The sequence below is a fragment of the Podarcis gaigeae genome, assembly GCF_964106915.1.
Source record: "Podarcis gaigeae genome assembly, chromosome: 10".
Taxonomy (NCBI): domain Eukaryota; kingdom Metazoa; phylum Chordata; class Lepidosauria; order Squamata; family Lacertidae; genus Podarcis; species Podarcis gaigeae.
Window position 1 is genome coordinate 6,909,194 of NC_139686.1, and position 26,720 is coordinate 6,935,913.

The following is a 26,720-nucleotide window of genomic DNA, read 5'->3' on the forward strand; positions in this document are numbered from 1 at the left end:
TGGTGACCTTGGGTTTAGTTCTCTCTCTCTCTGCCTAACCTACCTCACAAGGTTGTTGGGAGGGTGGCATGAAGAGGAGGAGGGGCCATGTAGGCATCCTGAGATCCCTGGAGGAAGGATGGGATGTAAATGTAGCACAGTAGTACCTCGGGTTAAGTACTTAATTCGTTCCGGAGGTCTGTTCTTAACCTGAAACTGTTCTTAACCTGAAGCACCACTTTAGCTAATGGGGCCTCCTGCTGCCGCTGTGCTGCCAGAGCACAATTTCTGTTCTCATCCTGAAGCAAAGTTCTTAACCAGAGGTACTGTTTCTGGGTTAGCGGAGTCTGTAACCTGACGCGTATGTAACCCGAGGTACCACTGTAATAAATAAAAATTTGGACCGATATCTAAATAACAAGGCTCTGATCTCGCATATTTTGGCAGGAGCCCTAATCGCAATGGCAATTTGGGAAGACTTCTGATCTCAATTACGTGGACTTAGCAATTTGCGATTTTGGCTCAGGGGAGTCAGGTGGTATTATTATTATTATTATTATTATTATTATTATTATTATTATTATTATTAATTTATATGCTGCCTCCTTCCATGTGCCTTACAGCTACAATAGAAACAACTAAAAACCTGGGAGGAGGGTGGGGGGAGAGTAATCCTTTAAAAAACAACAACCCCCAATTAATAAGGTACCACAAGTGATAGGATTTAGTACAGTCCAAGGGTATATTTTTTATATAAATTATATTTTTTCGGGGAGAAATTTTGCGTGATTGTTTTCATTTAGACTGCAGAACCCACTGAAATTATAGACCACACATCCTTTTCCTCATTATATTCTTTACTATTGTATTGTATTATTATATACACAAAATTTTCACCAGTAAACTGCATTAGCTGTGCCATGCTTCCTTGTTGACAGTTTACTGACAGCTTCAAACCGTTTCCTATTTAATTCCTTCTGCCCCCGTAACCTGCTTTGCCGCTATCAAAATTCAGTTAAGAAAGTATAATAAAAGAGCAAATAAAAGCAGCAGCTACATCTGAAGGCTTGAACTACACAGCCCACAATCCATTGCGGCTCCCGCGCGTGATTTGCGGCCTGACTCCCCGGACTGATTTGCGGCCTGACTCTCAGGCAGACTCCCTTTTACCCAGCCTGCCTTGCGAACACTCCCCTTTGCCCCAGGGCATCCTGGGAATTGAAGTCTCGCCGCCTTCTCAGCTCCCACAAGTTCTTTCGGGAAACCCACGAGTCGGAAAAAACTTTCCACCCGGCCTGGTCACCACTCCGGGGCGGGCTGTTGCCCCGGGCAACCAGCTCCTGAGCCAACGGGAGCCCGGCGCGCTGTGGGCGGTGGGCGGGCCCCGAGGGGCGGCGGGCCAATCGCGCGTCGGTGGGCGTGGCGCGGGTCTCCTCGGGCACCTTGTCCCGTCTTCTGCTTCTTTGCGGCCTAGTCGGCGCTCGAGTGCGGGACCCTCGCCGACAGCCCGGTGGTGATGGGCGGCGGAGGCAGCGCCCCGCGGAGGGTCACCTTCGAGGCGGACGAGAATGACAACATCACGGTGGTGAAGGGCGTCCGGGTGAGAGAGAGAGAGGGACGGAGGGAGGGAAGAGGACAGGCCGACCTTGCAGGGCTGTCGTGCTGCTGCCTTGACCTCCGCTGCTGCTGCTCATTTACTACGTCTCTTATTTTTTGTGATTTTTTAAATTAGTTTTCAATTGCAATAATCCAATAATAGCCTCATTATAACAATGCCATATTACAATACAATTAGGAATACCCATCATTCAGTAAAGGTAAAGGGACCCCTGACCATTAGGTCCAGTCATGACCGACTCTGGGGTTGCAGCGCTCATCTTGCTTTATTGGCCGAGGGAGCCGGCGTACAGCTTCCGGGTCATGTGGCCAGCATGACTAAGCCGCTTCTGGAGAACCAGAGCAGCGCACGGAAACGCCGTTTACCTTCCCGCCGGAGCGGTACCTATTTATCTACTTGCGCTGGTGTGCTTTCAAACTGCTAGGTTGGCAGGAGCAGGGACCGAGAAACGGGAGCTCACCCCGTCGCGGGGATTCGAACTGCCAATCTTCTGATTGGCAAGTCCTAGGCTCTGTGGTTTAACCCACAGCGCTACCCGCGTCCTGTCCATCATTCAGTATCCATCATCAAATTATATAATTTAGGTCCTGTCCCCCCACCCCTGCATGCTAGAATTGATGGTTTGGTGATTTTGTTTATTTCCATGTTCCAATATATATATATATTTTAAAAAATAATCTTTATTTCATATTGAAAAAATGCAACAAAAACAAACGTTAAACATTACACCCACATCTTCGAAAAAGTATTACAAAAAGACCAAAAATATAAAAAGAAAACAAAATTCATAAAAAGACAAACAGAAAAAATTGATCATGTACACAAAGTTATTCAAAGGATACAAACAGTAGTTGGATTTTTCTATACTCCCAAGTTCCAAAATCTTACTAATTTCAATTACACTCTAGTCAAGTTAACAAATCCCTTATACAACAACTGCCGTATTAACGACTTCCATTCGTATTGGCACATTAACTGATTTATAAAACTACAAGTGAGACACTCAAACCATATCCTTGTTCTTCCTGTGTGTGGCCGTTATTCTGTCCATGGTGTTTCTTCCTGTCCTTGTAAAATGTTATGTCTTATCTGTTCCCGGCTGCTGCTGTTCTCCATCATGCCTTGGGCGGAGCTAATATCCCATTGATGTTTCAGAAATTCTCCATTGCTCCACCCTGTGCTTCATGCGTCTCTTATCTTTTGGTCTTGCAATGGTCTCTGGGGAAGGCGTTCGAATCTGCCATTGTAGTTTCCCATCTGGCCCTGTACTGTCCCACGAGTTTTATTTAGTTATTGTAAGCCGTCTCAAGCATGGTTTATAGCTATGGAAAGGTGGCGTGCAAATGAGATGGCCCTGACAGTTAAAGTCCTTGACAGGATCCATCTGTTGCAGAGGCACGGTTATGGCTAATGACTTGCCCTACGTCTGGGGCTCCTGTTTTTCTGCATTGACAAGGCTTTTTTGTCTGGTGGCACCTGGAGGTGCACCTCATGGGACTGTAGCATTGCAGAGTGGGAAGGGACCATGAGGGTCTTCCATTCTGACCCCCTGCAATGCAGGAATCTTAACGAAAGCATCCGTGACAGATGGCCACCTGACGGTTGCTTTATAAACCTCTCAAGGTGTAGAAAATTTGCAGTCTCTCACGGGAGTCTGTTCCACTGCTGAACAGCTCTTGCCACCCAAAAGTTCTTCCTAATGTTGAGTTGGAATCTCCTTTCTTGTCATCTTTCCGACCACAATTCAAAGTGTTGGTGCTGACCTTTAAAGCCCAAAAAGGCCTCAGTCCAGTATATCTGAAGGAGCGTCTCCACCCCCATCGTTCTACCTGGACACTTAGGTCTAGCTCTGAGGGCCTTCTCGGTAGTGGCGCCCACCCTGTGGAACGCCCTCCCAACAGATGTCAAAGAGAACAACAACTACCAGACTTTTAGAAGACAAGTGAAGGCAGCCCTGTTTAGGGAAGCCTTTAATGTTTGATGCATTACTGTATTTTAATATTTTGTTGGAAGCCGCCCAGAGTGGCTGGGGAAGCCCAGCCAAATGGGCGGGTTATAAATAAGAAAATATTATTATTATTATTATTATTATTATTATTATTATTATTATTATTATTGTTGTTGTTGTTGTTGTTGTTGTTATTATTATCATCTGAATCCACTGGTCTGGGTCCTCGCTTCCGTAGCAGCAGAAAACAAGCTTGCTCCATCTTCCATGCGGTAGCCCCTGAGATATTTGAAGATAACTATCATCTCTTCGTCTCCTCTTTTCCAGGCTCAGCATACCCAACTCCCTCAATTGTTCCTCATAAGACTGCGTTTCCAGACCCTTCATTATATTGCTCCTTCTCCTCTGCACAGGTCCCAGCTTGTCAATATCCTTAAACTGTGGCACCCAGAACTGTACACAATACTTCAAGTGTGGTCTGACCAAGGCAGAATAGAGCAGTGCTATTACTTCCCTTAGTGAGGAAGAAGAGTGGCTGCAAACATCTCAGTCTGCTGGATGTGAGGTCCCTGTCCTTTGCAGTTTACACAACTGCTGTGGCTGGGAGGGCCACAGCAAGCTGCCCTGTTGTTGTTATTATTATTAGGAATATATTTTATGAGGAAAGGTTGCAACATTTGAGGCTAATAATAATAATAATAATAATTTATTATTTATACCCCGCCCATCTGGCTGAGTTTCCCCAGCCACTCTGGGTGGCTTCCAATCAAGTGTTAAAAACAATACAGCATTAAATATTAAAAACTTCCCTAAACAGGGCTGACTTCAGATGTCTTAAATATAAGATAGCTTCTTATTTCCTTCACATCTGAAGGGAGGGTGTTCCACAGGGCGGGCACTACTACTGAGAAGGCCCTCTGTCTGGTTCCCTGTAACCTCACTTCTCTCAGGGAGGGAACCGCCAGAAGGCCCTCGGCGCTGGATCTCAGTGTCCGGGCTGAACGATGGGGGTGGAGACGCTCCTTCCGGGATACTGGCCCAAGGCCGTTTAGGGCTTTAAAGGTCAGCACCAACACTTTGAATTGGAAACATACTGGGAGCCAATGCAGATCTCTTAGGACTGGTGTTATGTGGTCCCAGCGGCCATTCCCAATGACCAGTCTAGCTGCCACATTCTGGATTAATTGCAGTTTCCGGGTCACCTTCAAAGATAGCCCCATGTAGAGCGCATGGCAGTAGTCCAAGCAGGAGATAAGGACAAAAGGGTGGAGAGAAGGGCGTGGCAGAGGTGGCATTATGGAACAGAATGGAAAATGAAACCGCCAATATCCTGATAATGCCATAACACAAATCTGTGGTGCAACTGCATTTTGGGGTACTGTGCACGGTTCTGGTCTCTTCCACAACACCACACTGGCTCTTGGATGTCTTTGAAAGAGGGTTGGGCAGATTCACAGAGGATGAAAAAGCTTTCAATGGCTACGTGCCAGGATGGATATTATCTGCCTCTATTGTTGGAGGCTGTATGCCTCTTCATGTGTGGCTCACGGGCTGGCTGTTCCTCACCTCTGCACTATGCCAATGAGAGGCCCAGGCGACAGTAGAAAGAAGCAATTCCTGCCGCTTCTAGCTCACTTGTTTATTTGGATTCTCCTTTTATTGGTGACACAGTGGTCTGAATTGGGCTAGCTGCATTGCCCAGAGACTGCGCAACCACAGTACTGGAGAGTGAAAACCTTCAGTGAGTAATCTGAGGAAATGGTATCCTGCCACTCCCTCTGTTCACTCATTCCTTTGCCCTCTCTAGGCAGCCAGAATGGGACCAGCACCAACTGCTACAGTTTTAAGAGAGAAATTACAGATGTGAGCAAGTGGGTGGCACCTGCAGTGACTGCCTCTGCTTGCTCTCTCTTTTTGGATAGTGCAGAAGGAAACCACGGCCAGTGCCTGTAGATAGCACTCCCAATTGCTTCAACACCCATAGAGCTGGGTCACAGGTGAGTGAGTCGAGGTCCGAGCTTCTCCTTGCAGGAGGTGATAAGATTAATCTCCTGAAAAGTTTTGCATGCTGTTTTCTGCTGTTACAGTTCAAGCTGCTTTTCAAGGCACAAGAACAGGCCAGGCCAAATATTTTCCTCCGCACGTGGACCTTTTGCCTGAACCTTTATTTTAAGTTGAGCTCGTGCAGTCCAGGTGCATAGTGCTCATTGGTAAATCTTGCCGTTATGCACATGGATAATTTCAGTTTCTGATGCCCAAGGAAACATTCACTCAGGCATGTGTACCTTGTTAGGTTCTTGCCTGCTCAGAGAGACTGGCCAGTTGTTCTAGGCTATGGTAAAATACTCTCAGAGTGGGCAGTTCTGCCCTACTGCCTTGAAGAAGCTATTTGTAAAACTGCTGCTTAAAAAAATAAATAAAGCTAGATTCCTAGACTTGACCACCTGGTCTCCCATATTCAGGTGATCCAGTGGGTAGTGGTAGCAACTTAACTGCTTTAACTTCTGCATGGTAGTGATTTCCTTGTCCAATCTCAAATCTGGAAAGAAAATGCCTTGGTTACTCTAGTGGGAGACCTGTGAGCATAAGACCTGCTGTATCAGGCCATTGGCCAGTCTTGTCCAGCATCTTTTCCCCACTATGGCCAACTAGATGTCTATGGGAAGCACGAAAGCAGCACCTGAGTGCAACATTTTACCTGCTTGTGACTCCCAGCAACAGATGTTCAGAGGCATATTGCCCCTGACAGTCGAGGCAGAACATATTCCATCATGACTAATAGCCATTGATACCTCCCATGCCAGGGTTGGATAGATGATATCACATTTCAGTATTTCTGCTCCTTTGCGTCAAATCTGCAGGGGGTTTCCGTCCTGCTCCTCTGACTTACTGCTTTCTCTTCTTCTCCTTTAACCTTGGTTTTTCTGTTTTAACCTTGCCCTTTCTGCTCTATTCCAGGGTACACAACTCTCTCATTACTTAAATATTTTTAAAAGCATGTTCTATCATTGTCACGGCAGGGGAAAATTTTGCCTGGCTTGCAGTGGGGAAATTTGTGGGCGTGAGATGAACTGAACAGGTGTCTGGCTGTTCTGGTGTGATCCTCTTCCATACAGTGCTGCTTATGATTCAGTCTGTGATGAAACACAGGTCTTAGTGAGGTCTCGCTGAGAAACATAGCATGAAGAAAACTTAAAGGTGTCTAGCTTGTGTTAATGTTACTACAAGGAATGACGGAACACATCTTCTAGTCTTGAACTGTATAAACTTTCAACAAAGGCTGTGATTTTGTACATACGTACCTAAGTGTAACACCCACTCAGTGCAGTGGGAGAACTTCTGAGTAAACATGCATAGGATTGCAAGGTAAGCCTGCAGTCAGGCACATTGTTACTTGGAGGCAAGTGCCCTGGAGCTAGTTTATTTTCTAATTAAGCACAAGGGTTTGTGCAAGACTACACAGTTGCTTGATAGTAAACCATACTGAACGCACCAGGTCTTCTCTTAGTGAGCTTGCAACAGATCAGGCTATATATGGTTTGAGGACGGCAGTTTTCAAAGCTAGGAAGTACAGTTATACCTTGGTTGTCGGAACGCCTTGATACTCGTACCTTTTGGCTCCCAAACAATCGAAACTCACAAGTGAGTGTTTTGGTTTTCAAACTTTTTTTGGAAGCCAAACGTCAGGCAGGGCTTCTGTGGCTTCCGATTGGCTGCAGGAGCTTTGGTTTCCGAATGTTTTGAAAGTCGAATGGACTTTCAGAATGGATTCGGTTTGACTTCCAAGTTACGACTGTAATAGCTAAAGGTTCTTATGATAGAGCAGCATCCTTGTCAATAGGGTAATTTTTACTCAGTTCCAAATGACAACTCCCTGGCACCTAGCCAGAGTTTGAATTTGAGTTGCAAAGCACCATAGGTGATGGTTTGAGGAGGGTGGGATTTTGTGTGTGTGTGTGTTTTGTCCATTTGTCTCCTCCTGGCTGCTGCAGCAGTTTTAATCTATAGTGGTACCTCGGGTTAAGTACTTAATTCATTCCAGAGGTCCGTTCTTAACATGAAACTGTTCTTAACCTGAAGCACCACTTTAGCTAATGGGGCCTCCTGCTGCCGCCGCACCGCTGGAGCACGATTTTTGTTCTTACCCTGAAGCAAAGTTCTTAACCTGAGGTAATATTTCTGGGTTAGTGGAGTCTATAACCTATAGCGTATGTAACCTGAAGCGTATGTAACACGAGGTACCACTGTACTTTATTGTAATGGATTGTATCTTGAATGGTTTGTTGTGAGGCCCCTTAGAGAACAATCTCGTGGAAGCATGGGATACAGATATTTTCAATAAACGCAGACAATAATGAACCCTGGTATTAGAGCTTCTAATGCCCACCTTCCAGTGTTTGTTTCCTTACCTTGTCATGTCCCTCATATTTTCCTTTTGTCTCAACAACTCCTATCCTTTCCTCAAAGAAACCTAGTGGTTCTCTGTGCCATGGAACCTGGGGGGTCATCGTTTCTGAAGCTTATGTAAAAGCTCTTACCAACAGCACTTCAAAAGAAAAATGAAAGGCGAATGATGAAACAGGGAAATATTGGGGTGGCACCCGAGGAAGAGTTTGTTCCTTCTGTCTCTTTGATTTCCTCACACTTCTCCTGGCCCCTGCTTTCCTTTAGTCTCTGCCAACTATTCTTTTATTCCTCCTCCTCCCTTTGTTCGTTCACCTGTAAACAGGCACGCTTGTGTCCCTGTGACACTAACGCAGCTTGAAGTCCTGTTTCCTCAAGAAACTGTAGAGTTGATACTGGATAGCACCCGGATACCCATTGCTGCAGCAGCGTGTTAATTTACCAAGTAGACAAGGAAGCCTTGCCTAGGGGATTGTGTGCATTAATGTTTGCCTTTGGGAATTTAACATTTACACATACATTTACTTTATTTATTTATTTACCTTTTGTTTGTGAAAATATTTGTATACTGCTATTCTTTTTTTTTTTTTTTAATGCCAGAGCGGTTTGCAACAATAGAACATAAAACCATATATATAAAAAAACCATATAAAAAGTTAAAATCAGATGACGGTTATGGAAAGATGTACAGTGGTGCCCCGCAAGACGAATGCCTCGCAAGACGGAAAACCCGCTAGATGAAAGAGTTTTCCGTTTTGGAGGTGCTTCGCAAGACGAATTTCCTATGGGCTTGCTTCGCAAGACGAAAATGTCTTGCGAGTTCCTGCGGGGTTTTTTTTCCCTTTCCCCCCCTTTTTCTAAGCCGCTAAGCCGCTTATCCGATAAGCCGATAAGCCGCTAATAGCGCTAATCCGCTAAGACGTCAATGGGCTTGCTTCGCAAGACGAAAAAACCGCTAGACGAAGAGACTCGCGGAATGGATTCTTTTCGTCTTGCGAGGCACCACTGTATTCTTAATGGCCTGCATAGGCAAGCTAATATATCCTGTTAGTCCATGAAACTGATATTTCTGCAGCACAATGGAATCTCTGCCTTAGTTTGGCACATGCATCCCAGTTCTAACCACACTTGTACAGTGGTGCCTCACAAGACGAAAAGAATCCGTTCCGCGAGTCTCTTCATCTAGCGGTTTTTTCGTCTTGCGAAGCAAGCCTATTAGCGGCTTTTAGCGGATAAGCGGATAAGCGGCTTAGCGGCTTAGAAAAAGGGGGGGAAAGGGAAAAAAAGTCGGAAAAACTCGCAAGGCATTTTCATCTTGCGAAGCAAGCCCATAGGGAAATTCCTTTTGCGAAGCACCTCCAAAACGGAAAACCCTTTCGTCTAGCGGGTTTTTCGTCTTGCGAGGCATTCGTCTTGCGGGGCACCACTGTATAGCAGCCCCAATGATTTATAATGTATTTACTTATGCTGAAGTTTTTCTAGGATTGCAGCCTCTAGGTAGTAGCTGCAAAAGCATGCTGTAGTCAGAGTGTCAGAGACCAGGGTTCAAATACCTACTCAGCCATGAAGCTCCCTGGGTGACCTTGGGCCAGTGATCTCGCACTCAGCCTAACCTACATCACAGAGTTGTTGTGATGATAAAATGGTGAGGAGGAGAAGAATCATGTATACTACCTTGAGCTTCCTTGGAAGAAAAGGTGGTATATAAATGTAATTGATGATGTTGATGAAGCTGATGTATTTTTTGCATAGTGAAGATTCAAGGCAGAGGGCCTTCTCAGTAGTGGCACACCCTCCTATGGAACACCCTCCCACCAGATGTCAAAGAGAAGAACAACTACCAGACTTTTAGAAGACATCTGAAGGCAGCCCTGTTTAGGGAAGCTTTTAATGTTTAATAGATTATTGTATTTTAATATTCTGTTGGAAGCCGCCCAGAGTGGCTGGGGAAACCCAGCCAGATGGGCGGGGTATAAATAATAAATAATAAATAATAATTATTATTATCATTATTATTATTAAGGGTGTTTTTAGCTCAGATAGGCTGGGGCAAATGTATTTCTAGGACTGCCAAAGTGTTCTTGTTAGTTGCTTTAAAAAAGTGTTTATCAGATTTTGATACCTAAAAGAATGTGTTTTCTGCTGCTCAGAGCTAATACAAAATGGGGGTGAGAAAGTACATTATACCTGGAGCTAGAACCAAAGACAGTGTGGGAAATACATATTTTGATAAGCCAACTTATGATGTTTTTGTGTGTTTCTTTGCTCCAATGTCTCCTCAGCTGTCTGAAAATGTCATAGAGCGTATGAAGGACCCTTCTTCAGCAAGTGGGAGGTCTCAGAAATCGGGCTCTGGTGGTCATGGCTTGATTGGAGGCACTTCAGGTATGTGCACACTTCTGGCTATAAGAGATAAGAATCAAAATGTAGCTCTGAAATTATTTTAGTAAACCCTGAAGTCTTTTTGCAGAGCTGGTTCCAATCATTCATTTGCCTTCTTTCGACTTTTTGCAAGAGCGGGATGTTTTTTTTTACGGTGCTTTTGTTTTTAAGCACCCTACTGAGTTTCTCCCTTGTTGCTTTCCTTTTCAGTTGCATGCAAACACGGTTTGCTCTCTGCTGTACTTTCACCTTAAGACATACTTTGGAAATCTGACTTTGCAACTTATGCATTAGTAGATGATATGTCTGCTTTAACTCTGGGAGCCGTGAGGTTCCTTAAAAGATACTCAGCAGAATGTGCACCTGGAAGTTAAGTTGCATGCACATAGTTTGAACTGTGGGACTACCATGGAAGCAGACTTCCTGTGCCCTCAGTAGATGAAGATTTTCCCGTTAGAAATTGCCTAGATTTTCATAGTGCTGATTAGCTGACTCCCATAATATACCACTGTCTTCCTCATTTCCAGAGCTGTATTGAAACTTTTAAAAACGAGTTTCATCCCCACATCAGAAAAGGGGACAAATGTATGTTTGGAATCATAGAATTGTAGAGTTAGAAAGGAACATGAGGGTCTTCTAGACCAGGGATGTCCAACAGGTCGCTCGCGATCTATTGGTCGATCCCTGTGTGGTTTTGGTCCCTCCCAAAGCTAAGCAACTTATGCTTACCGAACCCCCTAAAAACGGGCATTTCCCCCTCCCTAAATAAGCTCAACAGCTTTGTCCTGAAGCCCAATAAAACAGGAGTAGATCACTGCTAGCTTTTAATTCTGTGAGTAGATCGCAGTCTCTTGGAAGTTGGCCACCCCTGATCTAGTCCAACCCCCTTGCAATGCAGCAATCTTATGCCCAGTGTGGGGCTCAAACCCACGACCTTGAGATTAAGAGTGTCCTGCTCTACCGACTGAGCTATATCCACAAATGGTACTTAGGAAGGGCCAGTGATGCTGGCAGAATTGGGTTAGGGGTAACTGGTGGGTACATCCGTCTCTCACCCTGAAGTTTGATGCAAGCTAGTCTCATCTTGTAATACAGAGAACAGCTGTATCCCATTTTAAAGAGATGTTCATAGGCGTCCTTAAACAAGGCCGTTGCAAGTTATCACAATATTTGAAGACCCCCTCCTCCCATAGTCTAGAGTATTTCTATCCTACGATTGCGCTTGCCAATGTAAGATGCATCTATTGATCTCAAGTTGGGCAGAAATTAAGTTACAACCATAATAAAGAAATCTCTAGCCTGCTTCTTGCAAACATCGTCTTTCAGTTATTTGAGTAACTTTAAACATACTGAAATATTTAACAAGCACAAAATCTTTAAAGTACATCTGTCATTCTTTCCTAGGGCTGTGTGATGACAAGTAATTCGATCAGCCTAGTTTGAGTGCGTTTCTTGAATGCATGTGCTAAAAGCAGCGCTTAGTCATAATAGACAAATTTAATGGCTTAATTTGTTTTTTTTAACACTACTGGATTCCTGAAAAGTCAGTGTATTATTTAAGGAGGAAGGCACAAAAAGGTTATGAAAAAGGAAAAGCGTTAAGGTCGCTGTCTTTACAATGTGGGATCAGTTTTCAGTGTCTGCTTTCTCTGTTGTGGCTTTTCATTGAAGGATCAGTTGTTGCCATTTCCCTTACCGTTGTGAAGAGCTTTCCATTTGTGGCTCTTAAAGAGACCGGCAATTTTGAACTTTTAGCTGGGTGGCACGCTTTCTATATGGGAAGTTAGGTTAGGCTGAGAGCTGTGACTGGCCCATTGGCATCCAGCGAGCTTCATGGCCGAGCCTGGATTTGAACACAGGTCTGGTTCACCAGAAGCGGCTTAGTCATGCTGGCCACATGACCTGGAAGCTGTACGCCGGCTCTCTCGGCCAATAAAGCGAGATGAGCGCCGCAACCCCAGAGTCGGTCACGACTGGACCTAATGATCAGGGGTGCCTTTGCCTTTAACTATGGAGTCACGAAATTAAAAGACGCCTGCTTCTTGGGAGAAAAGCGATGACAAACCTAGACAGCATCTTAAAAAGCAGAGAAATCATCTTGCCGACAAAGGTCCGTATAGTTCAAGCTATGGTTTTCCCAGTAGTGATGTATGGAAGTAAGAGCTGGACCATAAAAAAGGCTGATCGCTGAAGAATTGATGCTTTTGAATAAAGCGGCGCAACCCCAGAGTTAGTCACGACTGGACCAAATGGTCAGGGGTACCTTTACCTTTACTTTTACAGTGGTGCCTCGCAAGACGAAATTAATCCGTTCCGTGAGGCTCTTCGTCTAGCGGTTTTTTCGTCTTGCGAAGCAAGCCCATTGACAGCTTAGCGGATTAGCACTATTAGCGGTTTAGCGGCTTTTAGCGCCTTATCAGCTTAGCGGATCAGCTGATAAGCGGCTTAGCTGCTTAGAAAAAGGGGGGGAAAGGGGAAAAAAACCTGCAGGAACTCGCAAGACATTTTCGTCTTGCGAAGCAAGCCCATAGGGAAATTCGTTTTGTGAAGCGCCTCCAAAACGGAAAACCCTTTCGTCTAGCGGGTTTTCCGTCTTGCGAGGCGTTCGTCTTGCGGGGCACCACTGTACCTTTACCTCCATGGATTGTACCACTACAGCACATTGACTGTCTCAATTGCACACATGCAAGTGCTCTTGGTAGGTGAGTTTTGCCTGCTCCCGAAATCTTGCAGCTGGCTGGACATAGGGTGTGAAAGTATAGTTGCCACCTACAATGAATGACTGGCTTTTGACATTTGGAGCTATTTGATCTTCATAGCGTGTATTTATAGCACACTGCATTCTAGATTGTGTGAGTGTATCTCAGGGTGGCTAATCCTGCCTGTGACTGTAGGGTAGACTGCATAGCTTTCGGTCTATCATAGTGCTGTGATCTTCTGTTCCTCATTGTTGGTCCTCCAATGCCACCTGTGACATTTCACACAATGTGCCGCAGGCTGGTGAGATTTCGAGAATAAGCCTCTCCATTCTCAAGGGGTACTTCTGTGATTTTTGCATATGAAGGTTTTTTGGGTGGGGGCAAAGTGGGGAGGAGAAGTAAAATGAATTTTGTAAGTACTTTTTAGTGAAATGTTCAGGAACTAATTGCAATAATGATAAATGTATATTAAGAAAGATAACAGCTGTTATTTCAGCCAGCTTGAAGTAAAAGGGGTGCCACACTTCAGTTGCATGTCACATTTTAATTACCTTGAGATTATTTTTTGAGATGAAGTTGCTATGTAATGATTCCGAGTAATAATTCACAGAGCCTAACTTGATGGCCAAGAAGGGCAGAACACATAAATGTATGAACATGTTGAATATCTGCTGCTGCTGCTGCTGCTGCACAGTGATATGGACTCATTTTGATATGAAAGCCATATTAGTTCTTGTGGTCCTTGAATGAGCAGATGAGGTGAAGGGACACGGATACCATCGAGAGAGATAAGTTTAATTTCGCCCGCGGCCACTTAGGTTTGCATATAATGGACTTGGCTCTGATAAATTGTGCAAAAGTTCTCCTTGTGATTGTGCATACAAATTGAGCAATACTGTACTGCACTCAGATGGCTTAATGGTGCCTCACTGGTGAGAAGGGAGATCACACATGAGCTTAGGCAGGTAGGTAACTGTTGCTGGGAGAGGTCACAGCTTCTGCAAAGCTCACCTTTACTGGAAAAGAATATTTAACAAAGTACGAAGGCTGGAGAAGTCACAGTAGGTTTTTCAGCTGAAGGTAAAAGGAAGAACAGACTTGATTATTAAAAGGAAGAACAGACTTGATTATTAAAATCAGTGCATAGCAAAGTTTCATGTTTTTTGTTCTCTCTGTGATGAGGACAAGTGCAGTGTGTGCATTTATTCATATATGTATGATTTATATATAAATGTACCATTTAATACCAAATCCTTCAAGTTGGCATGCCATAACTTGAATAAGAGAGTCCTTTCCCCCTCACTGTGAGACTGAGGGGTCAAAGGTTGTAGTTCATTGTTTTGCATTTGTGCCTGTTGCCCAAACCTCATAATGCATATGCACTCCTCTTGATGCGCCATCTTTCCCTTGGAGACATTGCCTGGTGAGCCGCCTCCTTCATACTCTCCAGCAGGCCGTGCCCCAGAGCTCTCCACAGGCTTGAAAGGGGCAACTCCTGGGTCTTGCACCTTGTCAGGTCCTGAGGCATCTGGGAGGGCTTCTTCAGGCGGGCTCTGCTGCATAATCTTGTCCTCCCTGTCTCCCCTTCCATGGCCTCATCCTCCCCATCTCCCCTTCTGAGTCCTCATCCTTACATGCCCCCTTGCTGCTGACCTGAATCCGAGGGCTCAGAGAGAACCATGTCATTGGCAGAGTTTAGCAGGGCTGGCAGTGATCCTAGCCAAAGCCATGATTGCAGCTTTGCTATGGAAAGCTCACTTCTGTTTTCACGTCCCTTGGCTTTTGCTGTGATGGAATAAAGCACAGTTGATTCCAGTTGGATGAGGTCTTTGCGAGTTTGCTTTCCTGGGCTGTATTCCTGCATTACCCAACAAACCAGCCAGAGAAGAGGAACGGAGATCTGCTCTGGAACAGAAAATACTCTACGGAGCTCTAAGTGATAAAAAAGAAGAAGGAAACGGATGAAGTTACAAAGGCAAATCTCAAAACTGTTTTGGTCATGTCAAGTCAAATAACTTTAAAATTGAATAAAGTGGTATCAAGACACCAAGTGTGACAAAAATGAGGAGATACAAAGTCAGCTGCCCTTATTGTATTAGAACTTCATCAGTGTCCCTTTGATTGTCTGTGCTTTGACTTTCACTGTCTCCATATGAAAGGTCCTACTCTCCAGAGCTTGCTTCATCCTCCATGTGGCAACCCTTTAGAACAGTGGTTTTCAACTAGTGTGCCGTGGCACCCTGGGGTGCCTTGAATGAAGGTCAGGGGTGCCGTGAAACACACTAGACCCATTTCCTCGTCTAAAGCAGGTCCATCAATCAGATTTCAATTCCCCACTTCCTGTATTACAGAAACGTTCCTTCCATTTGACCTCTGTATCTCACCCAAACCATTCGCGCCTCTAAACTCCTTGGTCAGTGGTTTTCAGCCAGTGTGCCGTGGCACCCTGGGGTGCCTTGAATGATGGTCAGGAGTGCTGCGGGCGACACTGGCCTCTTTCCCTCTTTCCTTCCCTCCCTTCTCAGATGCCCTCTTGCATCTCTGCCTCCCAAAGGCTTGTGCACCTGTTTGTTGCAGTAGCCCTGGCTACAAGCTCAGGAGGCAAATGGTGCCTCTGGGGCTGGCCAGTGGATGCTGGGCGCCAGGAGCTGAGGCGGCCTTGGAGTAAGCAAGCAAGCAAGCAAGCAAGCAAGCAGGTGAGGGAGCCCAGCCAGCCAGTCCACCAGCCCTTTCTGTTGGGAATGGACAGACTAGTGGGAGGCTGGGCAGGTAGGCGTTTCTTGTGCTTGCTGTGTGCAATGCCTGCCTGGGAGCTGAGTGCCCGGCGCCAAAGGGGAGCCTTTTCGCCATGTAGGCCCGGCGGTGTCCACTGCTGCCACTGCTGCCTCCCAAGGTGAGTAAGATGGTGGCCTCACGTTCACCTTCAGCCCATTTCCATTGGGCTGCTAAGGCTGGGGTCATCGTCTTCATTGGTCCCTGTGGGTCAGGGTGAGGAGGCACCTCTCTTTGGGGTGAGGGGTGCAGCTCAGAGACCAGGGGCAGCAGCAAGAGGGAGGGGAGAGGAGGCTGAGGGAACCCTCCACAAGGAACGGGGTTTGAAAAAGGGTGAGGGGCTGCCAGTTCTGCAGGCAAGGGGTGACCTAACAGGGTTTCTGAGTGCCACAGGGGTGCTGTAGAAAGAATATAGTTGGTCAAGGGAGCCGTGGACTCCAGAAGGCTGAAAGCCTCTGCTTTAGATAACACTGGGGAACAAGGCTTCTTTACACATTTTTGTCTACTTGAAGAAGCCATGGTCCGATCTGAAAAATACAAATATTTAGGTTACAAAACTGTAAAAACAATAATTACCATGTGGTTAGGGTAGATCAACGTGTCAGTGTCCACTTATCCCCAGTGTAAATACGACCTATCGGCAAAAGTTGGAAATTGAAAGATAACTATAGCATGTGCACAAAAATTGATTTCAGATTTGAAATCAGCATTGAAAGAACATGTAAGAACACTTGAAAAATCTCATGCAAAAGAAAATGAAGAAAAATTTGTTCCCCAGTATACTGTGTATCCCAAGGGAATACATTTTTTGCATACCTCCAACTGTACATGTCATTTTCAATGCTATACATGTCATGTTCAATGCCAAATAAGTCACTTACATTTATACTCATATTGTACTACTTTGGCTATGTGTTTAATAAAATATTGAATTCTTGCATTGTGAAAAACGAAGATTATGGTGAAAAGTTAAAAATGAATTGCAAAAAAAAGAGCTTACAGAACAAAACCAACTTCAGATATTAAATCATCACATCGAAATTAAGTTAGAACAACTGCAGGTGTCAATGCAACAAAAAAATTGTTCCCTATTGGAAGATGGCCAGCCTGAAGCATGTCTTCTATTGGAGGACCTAGGGTCACTGATACTGGAAATTGGTCCCTTTCTGTTCGTTCTAACACTTCAGAAGTGTCCACAAAAGTGGAGAAACTCATCTGGTTGATAGCACTTCCCCTGTATTTGTGCAAATAAGTATACTGACCCTTGGAAATGTCTACGGGACTCTTCTGAAGGATTTATTAATTATGTGGGAATACAATATCCAACAACTTCAGAGCCTGCACATTATATTTATTGTCCAAAGAATAATGAGAGGTTAGGAAGACACCTTCCAAGCCTAAGCCTAAAGGTAGCAAGAAACCCCCTGCTGCTGTTCCAATTTGGGCATTAAAATCCCCACAGAGAAGTATAAATGCTATGAGGAATTTATAACTGATCTGCTGCAGTAGGGATGTTAAATCTGACCAAATCTTGGTTGTCAGTGACAGACTTATAGTAGCGGGAAGGTAGATGTTTATACAGAAAAGAAAGATTCCTAATTCAGTTTTGATTTGTACTGGCAAAACGTAGTTATTTTGAGTTCCAAAATCTGCTATCCAAACTTCTCCAGCCAAATCAAGTGATATAAAGGAAATCAAGCCCCCTCTTCCTCAGCCCTGTATAAATTTATTAACAGCTGGCTGCTAGCTAAAAGATTTATAACATTGTAAGGTGGGGCAGGGGGGGGGAGGGTTAAATTCATGAGACCAAGTCTCTTGCAAACATATTATATCAAATTGCTGAAGCATACGGATAAAATCCTTATCTGCCTTTTTATTATCCCAGTCCGCCAGGTTCCAGGAAAAAAATGTTAATACCTTTCTGGATGTTTTCTAGTCAGTTATGATATCCTAAAGGGGAGAGGTAAAAGTATTCTAATTTGCTTTACTATAATTACCCCTAGGCTGGGGCTTATTTTGAGCATTTGTTAATGGATAATCCCTTTGATTTCTGGAAAATAGATTGTTAACAGCATACCTGGCCATATTTTTCTTGAAATTCTAAAGTGGTTTCTCACATGGCGTGGGGGTCTGCTGTTTAAAAACAGAACAGAACAAAACAAAAAATCTGTTTGGGCAGAATGAAGCTCTTGAGTGTGCTCCAAATAGATTTTAAGATCTTTGGCTTATGCGAGTAGCACAAACTTGGGACATCATGTAATTATAAGGTGGCAACAGCTTAAAGCAGGGATGTCCAACTCCCAATAGACTGTGATCTATTTACAGTATTAAAAAAACTGGCTGTGATCTATGCATTGTCATAAAAAGACTGGCAGTGATCTATCCAAAGTTGTGGAGCTTGAGCTTTTTTTAGTAAAGTTTTAGTAAACTTGTTGAGCTTTTTTTAGTAAGCCAAATTTGGGTTGTTGTTTTTTGCTTTTTGGTAAGGAGATCGCTGAGGGGCCAGAGATCTACCAGGAACACCCCACGATCTACCAGTAGATCATGATCTACCTGTTGGACATGCCTGGCTTAAAGCTATGTGTATGCCCTCCATCACAGACTTTTTGCCTTTGTTCGGTGATTTGGAAGTCTACTCGTTTAAACAGAAAATATATATGCAGTAAGGCTAGGCTCTGACTTTGGAATTTCTTCGTGAAGCCAAATGTACATTGCCTTTCTTCCCTTGTGTGCACTTTTATTATTGCGTCCCCTTAGCTGGGTAATCCAAGCAGTAGGCTTAAAATTCTTGACCTTTGGAACAATAAATCTCTTTAATACCCTTTACAGCCCTGCTTAATCTAAGAGGAGAATGATAGGGGCTGATTTAACATTGTTCTGTTTCGCGTGGATGCTCTGAAGTGCATCTTTTTAGATATTTCTGCCCTTTATGGGGTGGGTGTGTATATATATATATATATATATATATATATATGCTTTCGTAGATTTTCACGGGTACAGGAATGCAGGTTTTGGTGTCCTCGGGTGTCTTCCCGTGTAAAAGTTGGGGTGTCTAGGCGACGTTTCGACGAGGTCTCACTCGTCATCTTCAGGCTGGTGCTTTCGGCTTCTTGTTACTGGAACAGAGCGGGATCTCAATGTTTGAGTTCCTATAAATACTGTAGAGGGGGTGTGGTGTCTAGCCTCCAATGTTCTGGGCAGAGAGGAAGTTCCCAGGCTAGTGTGCCTTTTCTTCTTTTGTTCCTTAATTACTTGAGAGATACCTTGAGTGATTTCTTGAGTGATATCCTGAGTACCACTTAGGTGGGTCATTAGGTGTGGATTAGTTGCTAAAGTCTTTGTGTCTTGACCTCTTGAACTTTGTGAAGAGTTTTCCTGAGAAGATGGCTGTATTGCACTTAGTTGTGCTTTGGCTTGGCTTCGTGTATAGGGGCGAGCTGTGGTTTTGTGGCTTGTGTCAGCCAGATCTGTGTAGGGATTGCAGGGGGGTGCGGCATCTGGAGGTGCCACCATGGATTGGCTACTGGATGGTGTCAGTAATTCATCTGTGGAGAGGGTCTGGGTTTGGGTCTGGTGTGGTTGATTGGTGTTGGCATTCTGTGTGCCTCTGGATCTGGTGTCAGTTTTTGTGGGGAGGGCTAATTTCCAGATGTCTGGCAAGCGGGATGTGTCGTCACGCTTGTTCATGTTGTGAGGGTGTTTCTCTATCTCGATGGCTTCCATGATTATTCTCTTGTGGTGATGTTCCGTGTTAAAGAGCAATTTGGAATCTGCAAAATTAATTTCGTGTCCTGTTTCTTTCATGTGTTGGAAAAGAGAGGAAGTTTTTTCTTCTTTTTTGACGGCATTCTTGTGTTCTGCGATACGTGCATTTATTCGTCTGTTTGTTTGTCCAATGTACGTGGCTGGGCAGACTTTGCAGGGTATTTCATAGATCCCTTGGTTTTCCAACTGGATTTTATCCTTGGGGTTTCTGAGGATATTGGCTATTTTTTGGTTGGTGCAAAAGGCTGTTTTGATCTTGTGTTTATGGAGGATTTTGCTAATTTTATCTGTAGTGCCCTTGATATAAGGAAGGAGGGCCATGCCATTGTTTTCTTCTGTGTCTTGGTTTTTGGGGGGTGTTTCCTTTTGGATTAGCTTCGTAATCCTGTTTTGCTGGTATCCATTGGCAATTAACACATTTGAGAGATTCTGTAACTCAGTTGTCAAGTGGTCTTTGTCAGCCAGGCGTTTGGTTCTGGAGATGAGAGTCTTGGCTACGGAGTTTATTTGTGCAGGGTGGTGGTGTGATTGTGCATGTAAGTAGCGGTTGGTGTGTGTTTTTTTCTGGTAGATAGTGTGTCCTAGGGAGCCATCAGGTTTTTTGTAGATTAGGACGTCAAGGAAGGGAAGTTGGTTGTTGGCTTCTGTTTCCATAGTGAATTGTATTTTGGGGTGTAAGTTGTTGAGATGTGTGAGGAAGCTATCCAGTTTTTCCTTCCCGTGTGGCCAAATTACAAAGGTGTCGTCAACATATCTGAGCCAAAGTTTGGGTTTGTGTTCTGACTTGTCTAAAGCATTGGTTTCAAAGTGTTCCATGTACAGGTTTGCGATGACCGGTGAGAGGGGTGATCCCATAGGTGCTCCTTCTATCTGTTTGTATCTTTGTCCATTGTGGATGAAGTACGTGTTGGTTAGGCAGTGGTTGGTCAGGTCCAAGATGTATTCGGGGGGATTGTATTTGTTTTGAATAGCTGTCAAGGCTTCATTAATGGGCACTTGTGTGAAGAGAGATACAACATCGAAGCTCACAAGTAGGTCATTAGGATGTAGGTTTTGCTTCTTTATTGTTTCTATGAACTGGAAGGAGTTTGGTACGTGTGAAGAGATGGATTCTGCATAGGGCTGAGGTTGCTTGGCGAGAAATTTAGCGAGATTTTGTAGAGGTGAGCCTATGGAGCTGACTATTGGTCTGAGTGGTGTTCCTTCTTTGTGTATCTTGGGGAGGCCGTAGAGTTTGGGGCATCTGGATGATTTTTCTCTGGGGATGATTCTTAGCTGGATTTCTTCACTGATAGGAGAGGCTTTTATTTTGGATTTGGTGGTTTTTTCCAGATAGGTGGTGGGATCTGTTTTTATAGGTTTGTAGGCAGGATCTTGGAGTAGCTTTGATAGTTTTGCTTGGTAGTCCGATCACCCCTCTCACCGGTCATCGCAAACCTGTACATGGAACACTTTGAAACCAATGCTTTAGACAAGTCAGAACACAAACCCAAACTTTGGCTCAGATATGTTGACGACACCTTTGTAATTTGGCCACACGGGAAGGAAAAACTGGATAGCTTCCTCACACATCTCAACAACTTACACCCCAAAATACAATTCACTATGGAAACAGAAGCCAACAACCAACTTCCCTTCCTTGACGTCCTAATCTACAAAAAACCTGATGGCTCCCTAGGACACACTATCTACCAGAAAAAAACACACACCAACCGCTACTTACATGCACAATCACACCACCACCCTGCACAAATAAACTCCGTAGCCAAGACTCTCATCTCCAGAACCAAACGCCTGGCTGACAAAGACCACTTGACAACTGAGTTACAGAATCTCTCAAATGTGTTAATTGCCAATGGATACCAGCAAAACAGGATTACGAAGCTAATCCAAAAGGAAACACCCCCCAAAAACCAAGACACAGAAGAAAACAATGGCATGGCCCTCCTTCCTTATATCAAGGGCACTACAGATAAAATTAGCAAAATCCTCCATAAACACAAGATCAAAACAGCCTTTTGCACCAACCAAAAAATAGCCAATATCCTCAGAAACCCCAAGGATAAAATCCAGTTGGAAAACCAAGGGATCTATGAAATACCCTGCAAAGTCTGCCCAGCCACGTACATTGGACAAACAAACAGACGAATAAATGCACGTATCGCAGAACACAAGAATGCCGTCAAAAAAGAAGAAAAAACTTCCTCTCTTTTCCAACACATGAAAGAAACAGGACACGAAATTAATTTTGCAGATTCCAAATTGCTCTTTAACACGGAACATCACCACAAGAGAATAATCATGGAAGCCATCGAGATAGAGAAACACCCTCACAACATGAACAAGCGTGACGACACATCCCGCTGGCCAGACATCTGGAAATTAGCCCTCCCCACAAAAACTGACACCAGATCCAGAGGCACACAGAATGCCAACACCAATCAACCACACCAGACCCAAACCCAGACCCTCTCCACAGATGAATTACTGACACCATCCAGTAGCCAATCCATGGTGGCACCTCCAGATGCCGCACCCCCCTGCAATCCCTACACAGATCTGGCTGACACAAGCCACAAAACCACAGCTCGCCCCTATACACGAAGCCAAGCCAAAGCACAACTAAGTGCAATACAGCCATCTTCTCAGGAAAACTCTTCACAAAGTTCAAGAGGTCAAGACACAAAGACTTTAGCAACTAATCCACACCTAATGACCCACCTAAGTGGTACTCAGGATATCACTCAAGAAATCACTCAAGGTATCTCTCAAGTAATTAAGGAACAAAAGAAGAAAAGGCACACTAGCCTGGGAACTTCCTCTCTGCCCAGAACATTGGAGGCTAGACACCACACCCCCTCTACAGTATTTATAGGAACTCAAACATTGAGATCCCGCTCTGTTCCAGTAACAAGAAGCCGAAAGCACCAGCCTGAAGATGACGAGTGAGACCTCGTCGAAACGTCGCCTAGACACCCCAACTTTTACACGGGAAGACACCCGAGGACACCAAAACCTGCATTCCTGTACCCGTGAAAATCTACGAAAGCATATATATATATATATATATATATATATATATATATATATATATATGTATGTATGTATGTATATGTATGTATATAAAGTATTTCCCCACTTTCTGACCCACCCTTTTACTTCAGTCTTATGTGGGTGTGTAGGAAGGCAATACTAAAAGAACAGCCCAATAAAACTGGTAAATATTTGTTCCTCCAGAATGACCTTATACCATCTTTGTCCTGGTGTGTGTACTTATCGAAAGTGGCCTGGCTTTGGCTCCAGCCTCCAGGGAAATTGTATCACACGAAGAGAGCATCCTTTGCTTGCCTTTGAGGTTGCTGTAGAACATCACGGAAGACATTATTCTCTTAAGTACCCTGGTGCCCAAGACATTTTAACTCATTAGGACTTTTCATGGTTCTGAATTGTGCTTGGAAACGCAGCCAATGGGAGCCAATGTAGGTCTTTCAGGACCGGTGTTATGCGGTCTTGGCGGCCGCTCCCAGTCACCAGTCTGGCTGCCACATTCTGGATTAGTTGTAGTTTCCGGGTCACCTTCAAAGGTAGCCCCACGTAGAGCGCATGGCAGTAGTCCAAGCGGGAGATAACCAGAGCATGGTTTTAAAAGATAAAGAGTCCTTATACTATCTTTGTCCTAGCCACTAGCCACCAACCCTAGTGTGTACTTATTATTTTAGATGGTTGCTCCACCCCAGAGTTTGTTCCACTGAGTCTGGGCTCTTCAGCCCTCGCAGGAGAGCAATGTCCCTCTGGCCTTCCAGGCGTCTCTTATGTTGAGCAGGGTGAGTTTGGGCCTCACCCCCTAGGCTATGTGGAAAAGGCCTTTGCAGGGCTCACAGCAGGGCAATCTTGATGCTTTTGCCAGATCCTGAGTCCCCACACTCTCTTGTAACTGTGTGTGTGTCTGTGTTGTGTGTCCGTGTGTGTCCATGCTGAGAACTGCATTGTTGTAATACTTCTGGTTATGCCAGAACTTGTAACTATTACGCTCAGCTTCCCTCTCACCCCTTTCCCCACTCCAAGTCTGCCTGCATCTCGGGAAAATGTGAAGTCAAGCTGGAGATCAGCGTAGATATATAAAAAGGAGCAATTTGAAGCACGAGATCCATTTAAGTGTGGTGGTGCCGTGCCACCAGCCAATACGAAACTGGAGTGTAACAAACTTTGAAGGATCTATAGAATGAGCCAAGTGAGGATGAATATGATAGATGTTTAATTTAGGGTACCTTGGCGATGGTGAAACTCAATTTACTCTCTTGAAAAGATCTGCTGAACGTGTCTGACCGATCAGATAGGGCTTAGCTCACCTCTCTGTGATAGCTTCTAAAGAAACTGCAGCAGTTTGATTGAGCAGTGGCTTGCCCCAATGTCCTTGACTCAAGTTCTTTGTTCTCCTCCTCCCCAGTTTCACAGAGTGCTGCTGTTGGTTAGTTGCGTGCTCTTTCAGAGGCCCGACTTTCTTTTAGAGGAAAGGTTTCAGGGTCAACGTAAATGTATTGGAAGGTGAAATACCTCCGCAGTAGGGTGCTTCTTTAAAAAAATGGAAAGGGGGGGAGGAGAAGCAATGAACATTATTTTTCCAGTATAATTGTTAATCTCCAGCTCAACTGTGCACCTGTGTTACTGGACGGTGCAAGACAAAAGCCTCTGCAGGGCAAACTCATAGTGAAAAAACCCAATTTTTTATTTGCTTTGGTATATCATAGGCTCTTCTGTTGGTCACACTTAAGGCATATCGTCACCCAAATACCCATTGTGTCCGGTAGGCTAAAGCTGCAAATTGACGTTGCTCCTGGTGTGGCGAGATTGCCGCATCAGGAAACAGTCCTTGTAGGTGGCATGGAAGTAAAAAAGTAAAGGGACCCCTGACCATTAGGTCCAGTAGCAGACGACTGGGGTTGAGGTGCTCATCTCGCTTTATTGGCCGATGGAGCTGGCATACAGCTTCCGGGTCATGTGGCCAACGGGACTAAGCCACTTCTGGCGAATCAGAGCAGCGCATGGAAACGCTGTTTACCTTCCTGCCGGAGCGGTACCTATTTATCTACTTGCACTTTGACGTGCTTTCAAAATGCTAGGTTGGCAGGAGCAGGGACCGAGCAACGGGAGCTCACCCCATCACAGGGATTCGAACCACCGACCTTCCTATCTGCAAGCCCTAGCCTCTGTGGTTTAACCCACAGCGCTACCTGCGTCCCGTCATGGAAGTAGTGGTAGCTATAAACACCTCCCTCTGTCCAAAAGAGTCCTGACTGAGCTGCATTTGCTCCGTAAGAACAAAAGAAGAGGCCAAGACTCATTTAGTTCAGTGTTTTGTTCTTGCACTGACTTGCCAGATATATAGAATCATACAGTTGGAAAGGGACCCTGAGGGTCATTAGTCAAACCCACTGCAGTGCAGGAATACCCATGGGAAGACCACAATCGGGACTTGAGTGCTCTCTTCACGCGTAATTCACCGGAACTCGTTTTCAGAGGCAAGTCAGCCTGCGACAGTGGAGGTGTCCAAAGGATGGGTGCAAAGCCTTCTGTCATAGAGAGCTTATAGCAGGGGTCACCAACCTAAGGCCCATGGGCCGGAAGTGACCCGTGGAGGTTGTTTGACTGGCCCACGAGTCACCCCTGGACTGAGCTGCCTGCTCACGTGCTGTGCTAAACCAGTGTGGTGCGTGCACTCGCTTCCGTGGCGCTAGAAATTATGGCTGCGCATGCACAGACGCTGAAAATTGCATCTGCGCAGACTCCAATGCCGAAAATCACGGGCTCACAGGTGCAATCCAGGCCATGGAAGGATCTCTGTGGGACTGATCTAGCCCAGGCAAGGTAAACCTTGCTGACCCCTGGCTTATAGCATGTCTCTTACTCTTTTGAAAATGGCGGCCTTGGAGGTGAGGCACGTGATGGAAGGTAAAGCCCTCTTTCCATAACTGCCCACTTCTCACATGTCTTGGTAGTACAGTGGTGCCTCGCAAGACGAAATTAATCCGTTCTGCGAGTCTCTTCATCTTGCGGTTTTTTCGTCTTGCGAAGCACGGCTATTAGGGGCTTAGCGGCTATTAACAGCTTAGCGGCTTTAAGAAAAAGGAAACAAACTCGCAAGAACTCGCAAGACGAAACAAGCCCATAGGGAAATTCGTCTTGCGGAACGACTCAAAAAACGGAAAACTCTTTCGTCTTGCGCGTTTTTCGTCTTGCAAGGCATTCGTCTTGCGAGGTACCACTGTACTGTATGTCATTTCAGGTTTGTATCCCTGCTCAGTGGCCAGGAGTAAGTTGCTAATCTCTTGCACCCCATCCATCACAGAACTATTAACTTTATAACAATCCAATTAAGGTAAGGTCACATTACAATCTAATTTGACATCTTGGAATAGGATGAGAAGTGGAAATAGGCAATTGACTGCAAAAGAGTACTCTAATTAACATTCTGTACAGACACTGGAAGAGCTTTGCCAAAAGCAAATGTTTTGGTAAAGTTTGTTTTTTAGGCAACACAGTAACAGTGAGCTAGTTTGCACATAATGTTAAACCAAATAGTAGTTTAGCATGTATGAGAGAATTCCTGGAGAGGAGATTGTGGCCGCTGCGCTCCTTCCCTAGTGATGCTGCCACTGTGAGCTAAGCTGTGGTTTGGTTTAGTGCATTGTCTAAACCGGGACTTTTGGTTTGTCTCACTCCAGACAAACCATGAGCTGTAGACCCAGGATCTATCCTCATCATTTGTTTGGAGCAAGACAAACCACCAGCCCAGATTCAGATGACAAGCTAAGCTGAACGATGGCTTGGCTCTCAGCCATGCAGGAAATAAGGTAGTAGGAGCAAAGTGTCCACAAATCACCTTTCTGGGAGGCTGCATGTTCACGCTAAACCGTAGTTTGGATTTGCGTACTATGTGAAGCATCTCAGTGTCATATGGGAGGATGTGCTGGTTCTATCAACACCGCTAGTGGAGTTTGTGTGTGTGTATAATAATATTTTTAAGTCTAGCTAATAAAAGCTCTGATCAGGGTTATGACTTTGCAGATAGCGTTGGCCATTTTAGTATGCAGGCTAGTAGAATTTGTTCACTTAGAAGTGCCATTTTTGTTTCAATAGATGCTATAAAACAGGT

The 26,720-nt window shown here is 44.8% G+C and overlaps 1 protein-coding gene across 1 annotated transcript in view; it reads left to right on the forward strand.

Annotated features, from left to right (window-relative positions):
* The first annotated feature begins 1,385 nt into the window (after positions 1 to 1,385).
* CHCHD3 (coiled-coil-helix-coiled-coil-helix domain containing 3) overlaps positions 1,386 to 26,720 on the forward strand; it is a 217,168-nt gene continuing 191,833 nt past the window's right edge. Inside the window, exons 1-2 of the mRNA XM_083700960.1 lie at positions 1,386 to 1,579; positions 10,232 to 10,334. Of these exons, the coding sequence (XP_083557086.1) occupies positions 1,496 to 1,579; positions 10,232 to 10,334 (187 nt within the window). The 5' untranslated portion in view covers positions 1,386 to 1,495. The remainder of the gene's footprint in view (positions 1,580 to 10,231; positions 10,335 to 26,720) is intronic.